General features: G+C 47.1%; 1 protein-coding gene across 1 annotated transcript in view; it reads right to left on the bottom strand.

The window, feature by feature from the left end:
* The window catches only part of EHD3 (EH domain containing 3), a 28,478-nt gene extending 21,744 nt beyond the window's left edge, over positions 1–6,734 (bottom strand). Inside the window, exon 1 of the mRNA XM_020877824.2 lies at positions 5,795–6,734. Within this exon, the coding sequence (XP_020733483.1) occupies positions 5,795–6,021 (227 nt within the window). The 5' untranslated portion in view covers positions 6,022–6,734. The remainder of the gene's footprint in view (positions 1–5,794) is intronic.
* Positions 6,735–11,451: the final 4,717 nt, after the last annotated feature.

Below are 11,451 nucleotides of genomic sequence, written 5' to 3' on the forward strand. Positions count from 1 at the left end.
GTAAGAGATGGGGGACTCAATGGCCGAGTTGAGGTTTGAGTCAGCTCTTTGCTTCATGGAGCAGTCACCATTGTCCCTGGTACACAGCAACCTCTACAAGGAGACAAAGTGACCCAAGCACAAAGGAGACTAGTAGGCAGACCAGTAGCCAGACCTCCTACTAGCCTTGGCTTGCCTAACTGCCCCTGATACAGGCTGGCCTAAATAACCCTATGAGGTGGTTGCATTATTCACATGTTAGTGATAAGGACACTGAGGTTCAGAAAGCTTAGACCCTTCCTAACAAGGTCTCCTGGCTGGAATGGGTGGAGCTTAGGTTCTGCTGAGCTTCCCATGTTCTTCCTGTGGCTGCATTCTCCTGTCAGTGGGAGTGGGATGAGCCCTTCCCCAGAGGTCCTTCTCCCAGTCCTGTTTCTCCTGATGGCCTCCACACCTAACTCTCAGTTCAGTTCCATTCAGTCACGCAGTCGTGTCCGACTCTTTGTGACCCCATGGACTGCAGCATACCAGGTTTCCCTGTCCTTCACAACACCTGGAGCTCACTCGAACTCACGTCCATCGAGTTGGTGATGCCATCCAACCATCTCATCCTCTGTCATCCCCTTCTCCTCCTGCCTTCAATCTTTCCCAGTATCAGGGTCTTTTCCAATGAGTCAGTTCTTCACATCAGGTGGCCAAAGTATTGGAGTTTCAGCTTCAGCATCAGTCCTTCCAATGAATATTCAGGACTGATTTCCTTTAGGATTGACTGGTTTGACCTCCATGCAGTCCAAGGGACTCTCAAGAGTCTTCTCCAACACTATAGTTCAAAAGCATCAATTCTTTGGCACTCAGCTTTCTTTATAGTCCAACTCTCACATCTATACATGACTACTGGAAAAACCATTGCTTTGACTAGATGGATTTTTGTTGGCAAAGTGATGTCTCTGCTTTTTAATATGCTATCTAGGTTGGTCATAGCTTTCTTCTAAGGAGAAAGCATCTTTTAATTTCATGCCGGCAGTCACCACCTGGCGGTGATTTTGGAGCCCAAGAAAATAAAGCCTGTCACTATTTCCATTGTTTCCCCATCTATTTGCCATGAAGTGATGGGACCGGATGCCATGATCTTTGTTTTTTAAATGTTGAGTTTTAAGCCAACTTTTTCACTCTCCTCTATCACTTTCATCAAAAGGCTCTTTAGTTCCTCTTCACTTTCTGCCATAGGGGTGGTGTCATCTGCATATCTGAGGTTATTGATATTTCTCCTGGCAATCTTGGTTCCAGCTTGTGCCTGACTCTCAAGACAGATCTTAAGCCAGACATCAGGAGGTAGACCAATGCTCTGCCCTCTGCTCCTCTGAGTAACACTCAGGCCTTGTAAGAGGTAGGCAGATGTTGACCTAGTCCCACTTAGGGACTAGCAGATCAGAGCCCTGACAGGAAAAGGATGTCCATGGACCTCAGATGGGTGACAAGAGTGAGGAGCTGCTGGGGCTGTGGCTAGCAGGATGGCCTGGCAGAAGACAGTGGGTCTACTGGAATGGAAAGGGGCCCCTCCACTAGCCCTTCAGCTTATTAGAGAATCATCCTTTCTGGGGATGCTGCTGCTATGAGGCCTGGGCAGCAGAGATGCCAGAGAGGTGACGAGAGAGGGTACAACCACAGGCAAATGCTGAGTCACCTTTACAGGAGGATGCCAAGAGACCCCTGAAAAGGGGAAGGCTGAGAGGACCAGCTGAGTAGCCACCCGGCCCCCTCCCCACCATGTGCCCGTTCGTACTGTAGAGGCTCAGTCATGCTATAGAAGGGCTGGGAGATGCCCAAGACCAGCTGAGCTCTCCCTATGGAGACCCAGGCCACTCAGCTCCAGCAGCTGCAAGCCCCACACCCAGAGCCCAGGCCCTCTACTACAGCGTGGCCACAGGCCAGCGAGGCTCTGTTTGAGGCCTTGCGATCCTGAGTCTTATAGCCCCTGGGGCAGCCAGCCATTCATCTCTGTGACCAGGGGGCCAAACGGTGCAAAGGAGGAGGGACTTGAGGTTGCAGACCAGAGTGAGGAAGAATGAAGAGAGAAAAACAGCAGAGGCGGGAGGAGAGGCTGCCAGGCAAGAAGGACACAGAGCTACTGTACTAGGAAGAGGCAGCCTGTGTTGGAGGAAGCAGCCACCCGGCCAATTTATTGTTTATTTTATTACCCTGGGTTGCTGGGCCTGAGGCCAGTGAAGTTATTTCAGGCAGAGATCATAGCACATTAATTAGTTATTAGAAGAATGTCCTTTTCTGCATGTTCTTCCTGAGACAAGAAATAGACCCCAAGGCAAGGAAATGTAACTGAAAGGAGATGGACACTAGGAGACAGAAGGCCAAGGGCCAGGGGATGAAGAGGCAAGTCTTTATTTCCAAGGGAAGGGTCCCTCTCAGGTTCAGGCTGGAATACAAGATGTGAATGGCCATACCCAAGGCAAGAAGCGGGGATGGGAGAGGGTGCAGCTGTGAAGGCAGGCTGGATTCCGCACCCAGGTGCTCCTAGTCACCTCAAGTGGAACCTTCTCTGTTTTGGGGAAGGGTTGTGGTATCAACTGACTCTTTTGAAAAGCAACTCAAAAATGTGACTCTTACTACCAAGATTACAAAGTCAGAAAAAGTTAAAAAAAAAAAAAACAACACAAACCAAAACTCTGTATAACCTTTGGCCTAGTGATTTCACTTCTGGGAATCTCTGAGAAAACAGCCTAATCCGTGGAAAAGTATTATGCACAGAGATAGTCAGATTGGTCCTACAATAATAGCACAAAATAAAATTAGAAACAACTTCAAATATTCAAAAGAAGTAGATTGGTTAAATGAATAACTGCATATACATACAGTAAAATATCATGCAGCTTTAAAACTAATGCTTACAGAGATTTAAAATTTTACTTGGGAAATGTTCATGCTATAAGTGAAATAAATCCACATACAAAATTACATTATGGCATGACCTCAACTGTGTTATAAAATAGCTAAAAATACTGGAAAGACATAATATGTATTATATACACATATACATATATTATATACATATGTTATATATTTGTGCTGCTGCTGCTGCTGCTAAGTCCCTTCAATTGTATCTGATTCTGCGACCCCATGGACTGTAGCCCACCAGGCTCCTCTGTCCATGGGGATATCCCAGGCAAGAATACTGGAGTGGGTTGCTAGGTCCTCCTCCAGGGGATCTTCCCCACCCAGGGATTGAACCCAAGTCTCTTATGTCTCCTGCACTGGCAGGGCAATGGACATGAGTTTGAGTAAGCTCTGGGAGTTGGTGACGGACAGGGAAGCCAGGCGTGCTGCAGTTCATGGGGTCGCAAAGAGCTGGACACGACTGAGTGACTGAACTGAACTATATATAAAATATTTAAGATGGTTTCCCCTGAGTTGTAGGATGATGATGGGGCATTTTTTCATCTTCCTCAAATTTACTCTTGTCTGCATTTTCCAATTTTTAAAAAAAATTACTGTTCAGTGGATTTAATGAGAAGAAAGGAAAATATGTAATTTGGTTTTGGAGGCCTTCCCTGTCCTGCCACCCCTCCGCCCCTGCTGGGATCCTCTCTCTCAAAGGGAGACAGCTTTTGATGCACGAGCTAAATTCGGTCACTGACATGAGTGGGGAGGGAGAGCGCTTGTACTCAGAGGATAAGAAACTGGAGGGCTCTGCCTCTCTCAGCCTTCCTGTCTCCCTCAGATAAGCAGTAATCTATAGCAATTCGGCTTTGCCACTTTCTTAGACCCAGTTAACAGCCAGCATGACTCAGGCAAAGCAGGAGAGTATCTCAGACAAGAGGCACTTAAACACGTCTGCTGTTCCGGGATCCCGCCCTCGGGGATGTTGGCTTCTCCCCACCTCCCCTCCCATTCTGCAAATGTCTACTGGGGGCTCCTGTAGCAGAGACCCCCGCGCAAGGCCCCGGGGGGGCTAGGCAGTAAGTGCTGGTGCCACAGGAAGGAGGAGTTCTAAACAACCTACTAGGAATTATAACCAAGGTGTGTCCAGAGGGCTGGGGATGGGCAGGAGCCATCTGTAAATGGCCTGTGCTTCCCATGGGGCCAGGTGGAAGATGCATATTACAAAGGAAACCTTGCGCAGAACCAGGAGGCTCTGAAGTGCCTTTGGCAGCAACAGGCGTTTAACAAAAAAAGGGAGATGCATTAGATAGGGGGTTCTTGCCCTAATGTCCAAGGCTTGGACTCCTAAAATTATATGTAAATTTTGGATGTAGGTGCATTTTTGTAAAGATTGGATCCATAGACCTTTTGAAAAGTTAAGAAGCAATGAATTAGATTCTTTGCAAGGGTCCTTGCAGCTCTAACAATATAAGACCTCCAAAAGCCAACAATCCCCCTGGGTACCTAACTTCAGAAATCACTCAGCCTCTCAAGCTGAGTGAGTCCAAGGCTGTCCACCCCACAAGGAAAAACTCAGCTGATGTCCCGTTCAGACATGCCATGTTAATATGGTGTGTGCCCTGCTCCCAGAAGGCTTATGTTAAAAGCTTAGCACTAGGGAAAATTTGAATCTAGAAAATCAGGAACTAGACTGTGAACTTTTCTGCTCTCCACCAAACAAAGGACAGTGCTTTGCATGTTGCAGGTTAATGAATGGAAACAAGAGCATCCCTGCTTTGAAACCTTCCATAGGAGATAAGCACCATTGACTCTGCGGGGGCAGGGGGGAGCTGAACCCATCACCACTTTCTATGAGCCTGACTCTCAACACAGAGGGCCACTCAACACAGAGAACCCTCAACAGCTTTCAGGCCTGTGAATGTGTGAATGAGGCCAAGGAAGATGGCCTGGCCTTGAAGGCTATGTGGCCTGAGGGCTGGAGAGAAGCCTGTCTTCTAAAGATATGAAAGGTCCTTATCGTTCTGGTGGACAATAAGTGGATTTCTTTTGAAGGCCAGGTGGACAGCTGACTTCCTGAGGATCCCCACAGCCCGAGGATTCTGTAATTCAAGGGGATGGATGACTCACCCTCAAAGTTACAGGCATTGAGCCAACCATCTCCTCCCATGCATCTAGGACCGCATCCCAGGTCAACCTCCCATCCTGTTATATGGCTTTGGACAATTCATTTAACCTCTCTATGCCTCAGTTATCTTGCCTGCCAAGTCAAGGAGCTGGATGAGACAGTGGCCAATATTCTGTCCACCTCCAAAAGACTTTAATATGATTACTGAGCCACGAAGATCAACAGGAAACAAAATAGCATTCTGTCTCTAGACACTGCTTGTCTCCAGTCTCTAAGAGATATTTGTAAGGAGCTCTGATTGGAAAAGGAAACCGATGAAAGAAGGACAAGCAGGCTCCCTGGCCCACCTCCTCAGCTGCAACTGTAAAGCCCCCATGTGAGTGACTGAAGCTTTCAGAAGGCAAGGAAAGTGGTCCTGACCATCAAGTGCATGTCCCTACAAGGAGAGGGTGTCAGACACCCCCACCAGCCTAACGTATTCTTGTGACCAGGATACCTCTCACTTGTGCCTCCTGGGTTTCAGTTTCACCATCCATAAAATGGGCAGCATAGGGATGGCTCTGAACTTTACACTTCATGGGCTGAGTGCAGTGGAGAGGTGCTAGGTAGGATGGAGCAAGGGACCATCCAATGAAATTATAGGGTAAGCTTTGGACAACCCCCACACAAGGATTTCTTCAGAGATTTCAAGGGAAGACTTATCTCTTGTCCCCAGGCAGGCGGGACATCGGGAGTGAGCAGAGGGTCTAACGCTGGGGAGCTGGGTGGGCTGCTGGGGGACCCTGGCTGGCTCACCTGATGAAGGTGGTCTTCCCTGTGGAGTACTGGCCCACCAGCAGCACCATGGGCTTGTTGTCGAAATCAGCGTCCTCCAGGGCGGGAGAGTGAAACTCGTGGAAGCGATAGTGCTCTTCCAGGGGCAGCAGCTTTGTCCTGTAGAGTTTCTTGAGCCCATCGCTCACGGTCTGGAAGACCTCGGGGTCCTTCCTCCGGCGGTCGTCGGAGCGCAGCCAGCTGAACATCGCGGCCACCGCTCGCCTGCTCGCCCCCGGTGCACAGTCCCAGCAGGAGGGCGTGGAGTCGGCGATCCCGGGTTCTCGGGGAAGGTGTCCCGCAGGGCGGGCCCGCCGTGCTCCCAACCGCGCCGCCGCCTCACCTGAGCGCCGGGCTCAGCCGCACCATGGCCAGGACGCAGGGCTCGGGGGTCCCCGGGGCGACGGCGTAGGGCCGCGAACGCGCTCTTCCCCTGCTCCTGGGACCAAGCCCAGCCCCGGCTTCATTCAGCAATCAAGGCCGAAGAGAGGAAAAATATCTGAGTTGGGCGGGAGAGCTGCGATCTTGGGAAAAAAGTCAAACCTGCAATTAAAATGTCAGATGCCGGGTCCCCCGGTCTCCCCCAGCTCTCTCCCACTTTGGCTCCGGTGCAGTTAAGGGATGCTTCAGAATCTGCTCCCGTCCGCCCCGGAGGCTCAGAGGAGGCGGCGGCGCTGCCCAGCCCGCGGACAGCTCAGCATCTGCAGCCGCAGCCCGCAGCCCCAGGCGCGGGTTTAAATGCCAGCCGTGCAGGAAGCCGGCTCGCGGAGGAAGTCCCCGAGTACTGGCAAAGCTGGCGCGGCCCTGCGGCCCCGGCGGGGAGAAGCTGAGCAGGGCGCCGCCATGTTTGTGGGCAGTGGCCCCACTGGGGACCCGCGACCGCTCGCTGCATGGGAAGGGAGGGATGCATGCTCGGTGGGAACGCTCTGGTATTTCATTCCCGGCCTCTGGAGGTTTGATTTGGGAACAGCGCCCTCTCAGGGACAGCTGCGAAGACAGAGTTGACCTGCTTCACACTCTCCCTGCTCTTAAATATAGGCTTTCCTTCATCAGTTCCTTAGGATGACAGGTTCTCTATTGTTAGGTAATATTTTTCTTGGCGCATGGAAAGAAGAGTCCAATATTAGCTTACTCCAAATGACCAGCACTATCACTACCCAAACTTTTTGCTAGGTCTAGGTGAAGTCAAACTATTCTCATTTATTCATTTGTTCATTCCTTCCAATAAAATCAAACAAAATAAGCAAAACGTCCACAAGTATTAAGCCAGTATTATGGCACAATTTTGGTGACTGTGGTTACAAACTTGATCACCAAAATAAGCACTAGGGTCTCTCTCTTCCAGGAACTCCAGCCAGGCTGGGTTTAAAGAGGAGATAGGAACAGAAGGCCTGGGTGCATAGCAGGAGGAGGCATCCTTTTTGTCTGGATAATTTGAGGAAGGCGTCACAGAAAGCCTGATTGTGAGCTGGATCTTAAATGATGAACCCACAGAGAAGAAGGGGGACATTCCAGGCTGAGTAAAGTGCACTTGCAAAGGTAGGGGAACATGGAAGAACTTGGTGGGGTGAAGGCAGAGTCAATAGTTTGCTGCCAAGAGTCTGGACTTCAGGAGGATGGGAGGGAGTGACTGAGGCCAGGCAGAAAAGGTTTTACAGAAACAGGAATCACAGAGGTGATAAGAAATAAATAATAACGTTATTTTTAATCATGGTTAACATGGACCAAATGCTCACCATGTGCAGGGGCCGGGGCTAAGTTCCCAGCAAGTATTGTTTCATTTAACCTTCTAGCTTCCTGGGCGGCTCAGACGGTAAAGAATCCGCCTGCAATGTGGGAGGCCTGGGTTCGATCCCTGGGTTGGGAAGATCCCCTGGAGGAGGGCATGGCAACCCACTCCAGTACTCTTGCCTGGAGAATCCCCATGGACAAAGGAGCTGACATGACTGAATGACTAAGCATAGCATACAGCAGCTCTATAGGGCAGATCACGTCTCCAGTTTCATGCCAAGGAGAAGCAGATGAGAACAGCTGGCCAGGCAGGTGTAGGCAAAAAGGGGTGCATTGTCTGCAAGGAATTTAAACACAATAATAAACCTAACTCAAAGACAATCTGCTTTATATTTGCACCAGTGATAAAACACTCCCTGCTGCCAGGGCAGATGGCTTCCACATACTCCTCTCCACAGATGAGGAAACAGAGTAGGCTCATGGGCCAGGTGGGACTGCTAATGTGGGTAGTGGTGCAGGGGTGGGGGGGGGGGGGGGGCGGCTGGAGAAACAAGAGAGGCTGGAGGCCAAGAGACTGACTAAGAAACTATTCAAAAACTCAGGAGTCGGAGTAATCGGGATAGAGAAAAGATCATATTTAGGAGATTTTTTTTTTAAATGGCATAGAATTGACAGATCTTGGTAAGCAGTACTATGGGTAAGGCAGAGTCTAGGATAATTCTGAATTTCCTACTGTTGGGGGCAAGGTGGTTGGAGACGCTGTTCCACCAGTATGGAGTCAGGAAGAGAGCAGACTGGGCATTTAAAGTCTGAAATGTGATCAAGGTGCCTGTGGGAACTCCAAGGGGTGGAGCGAGGTGAGGTGCAGAGATTCAGGTGGGGATCCCCAGAGGCGGGTGCTGGCTTGCATCTCCTTGGTTACAGTTCAGATCTCTTGACCCCCTCCTTGATCCCCAGAGCTGATCTCCTCTTTCTGAGCTCTCTGCACCTTGATTGAGAAACCACTCAGATGAATATTTCACCCTTGGTGTTACGTTAGCACTGGCATGTGAGCATACAAGGCAACTTTCAAAATTTTTAACAACTCACATGGCATAGGAATGGAGCAATCAGAACACTCGTCTACGTTTCCGGTGAAGCAGGGCCTAAGGACCTGTGGATAGAGACACAAAAAAGAGTGAAAGTATATTGCAATAATAAAACCCACAAAGGGCATTCAAAATATACAATTAATGCCTGTCTTAATAAGAAAAAATTCCAATAGAAAAAATTAGCAGAATACTCCAAAATTCATTTTATATAAAGAGACTACAACTATACTGTCCTATAGATATAAGATGTTAAACCACATTAGTAATGTTTGGGAGTTTGGGAAATCTGGGTCTGTCCATGGAGAGAGGCCAGGGTGGCCAGGATGCCAGCAGGGAAGTCAGGGGGTGTCCTTTATTGGAAATACTTCAATATTTTAGTAACTAATACAGCCATGATATTGTGTACAGCTCAACATCAGCCTGAATACCTAATTTACTCAGTACACGTTGATACATGTTACTCCAGCTCTTGGTGGTGATGAGTTGGTGAAGGTCTTTGGGACGCTACGGACTTTAGCCCGCCAGGCTCCTATGTCCGTAGGATTCTCTAGGCAAGAATATTGTAGTGGATTGCTGTGCCCACCTTCAAATGATCTTCCTGACCCAGGGATTGAACCTGCATCTCTTACGTCTCTTGCACTGTTTACCACTAGCACTACCTGGGAAGCCCAAAGAATTGGGAAATATATCTTTCCAAAAAAGAACCGAGTAATAATGCAACATGCCTATATACTAGCAATAAAGAGTTACAAAGGAGAGCTTTTTTAAAAACTACAAAAAAAACCCCCAAAAACCCTAGGGATAAATCTGACAAAAGATGTGCAAGACCCATTAAATTAAAAATGATAAAAATCAATGGGAAGACAGGAAAGAAGTTCTAAATAAATGGGAGAGATGTACTATGTTCACCTATGAAAAGATTTCATATAAGAAAGATGTGAATTCTTTACAGCATAATTGCTAGATTCAATAATTGATAGAATTTAAATTAAAATCTGAACAGGGTTTTTCATGGAAATTAACAAGGTGATTCTAAAATGTGTATAAGACAGTAAGTAGTCCAAGAATAACTAAGGTTTTCCAGAAGAAGAATGAAGAAGAGAGGCAAGTATAAGGGTAGAAGGAGGAGGAGGGGAGAAAAAGGAGGAACACAGCAACAACAGCAATAGCAACAGTTAAAGGAGGGAACTTGCCCTAGTAGGTGTCATTATCGAGTTGCAGTGGTTAAGGTGCTGAGGTTTTAGCACAGAGATAGACCAAGAGAAGAGTGACCCAGTAAAATAGCTGGCAAATATGGAAATTTGATATATATAGAAGTTGCAATAGAGAACACATTTATAAAGTCAAGAAGAATTCTTATTGAGACACCAAAATCACTGCACATGGTGATTGCAGCCATGAAATTAAAAGACACTTGCTCCTTGGAAGAAAAGCTATGACCAACCTAGACAGCATATTAAAAAGCAAAGACATTACTTTGCCGACAAAGGTCCGTCTAGTCAAAGCTGTGGTTTTTCCAATAGTCATGTATGGATGTGAGAGTTGGACCATAAAGAAAGCTGAGCTCAGGAGAATTGATGCTTTTGATTTATGGTGTTGGAGAAGACTCTTGAGAGTCCCTTGGACTGCAAGGAGATCCAACCAGTCAATCCTAAAGTCAGTCCTGAATATTCATTGGAGGGACTGATGCTATAACTGGACCTCCAATACTTTGACCACCTGATGTGAAGAACTGACTCATTTGAAAAGACCCTGATGTTGGGAAAGATTGAAGGCAAGAGGAGAAGGGGACAACAGAGGATGAGATGGTTGGATGGCATCACCGACTCAATGGACATGAGTTTGAGCGAGCTCCGGGAGTTGGTGATGGACAGGGAGGCCTGGCGTGCTGCAGTCCATGGGGTTGCAAAGAGTCAGACACAACTGAGCGACTGAACTGAACTGAAGACACCAAAGTACATATTGCAAATGAGATTAATACATTATGGTAGTAGTAAACTTAAGTCACTATTATTCAACTGACGATACAAAACAGAATGTGAAGATATTTACAATACATGAAACCAACCAAAGAACATTCAAAATATACAATTACTGCTTGTGCATCTATAAGAAAAAGACAAACATTCCAACAGAAAAAAATATACTAACAAAAGACACAAAGTTTTCTTTTCAAAAAAAGACTCCTACCGTATAAAAGTAAGAAAAGATGTTGAACCTTATTAGTAGTTAGAAAAATGCCAAACCACAATTGGACAGCACTTCACACCCACCAAAATGGACAAAAAACACATTGGATGATACTGAGTGCTTGTGAGAATGTAGAGTGGTGGGAACACTCGCTCATCACTGGTGGATGCGTAGACTGGCATAAATACCTTAGGAAATGATTTGGCATTGCCTGGCGAAGCTCAGGGTGTGTGTGTCCTCCATTTGCTCTGCAATCCCACACCTACACTTTATCCAGAGAGACTCTTGTCTATGTGCAGGTGCGTGGGGAAAGAATTATGTTGAGGGCAGCACTGTTTTGAACAGCAAAATATGATAAACAATGAAATTTTCTTCACCAAGAAAGTGGATAAATTGTGCCATGTTTATATGATAAAATTAATTTCATATAGATTCTTTACCATCTGAGTCACCAGGGAAGCCCATAATAAAAAAAATAGTATACAAATGAGAAAATGCGGGGACTGGGCCTGATGCCAAAACATAGTGTTGAATAAAGAAAACCCGAGGTAGTCTATGATGCGAAGCATATGAAATACCATGTCTCTTAAATTTTAAATCATGCGAAAAGCATTTTTTTTTGTTCAT

The sequence above is a fragment of the Odocoileus virginianus genome, chromosome 2 (assembly GCF_023699985.2).
Source record: "Odocoileus virginianus isolate 20LAN1187 ecotype Illinois chromosome 2, Ovbor_1.2, whole genome shotgun sequence".
Taxonomy (NCBI): domain Eukaryota; kingdom Metazoa; phylum Chordata; class Mammalia; order Artiodactyla; family Cervidae; genus Odocoileus; species Odocoileus virginianus.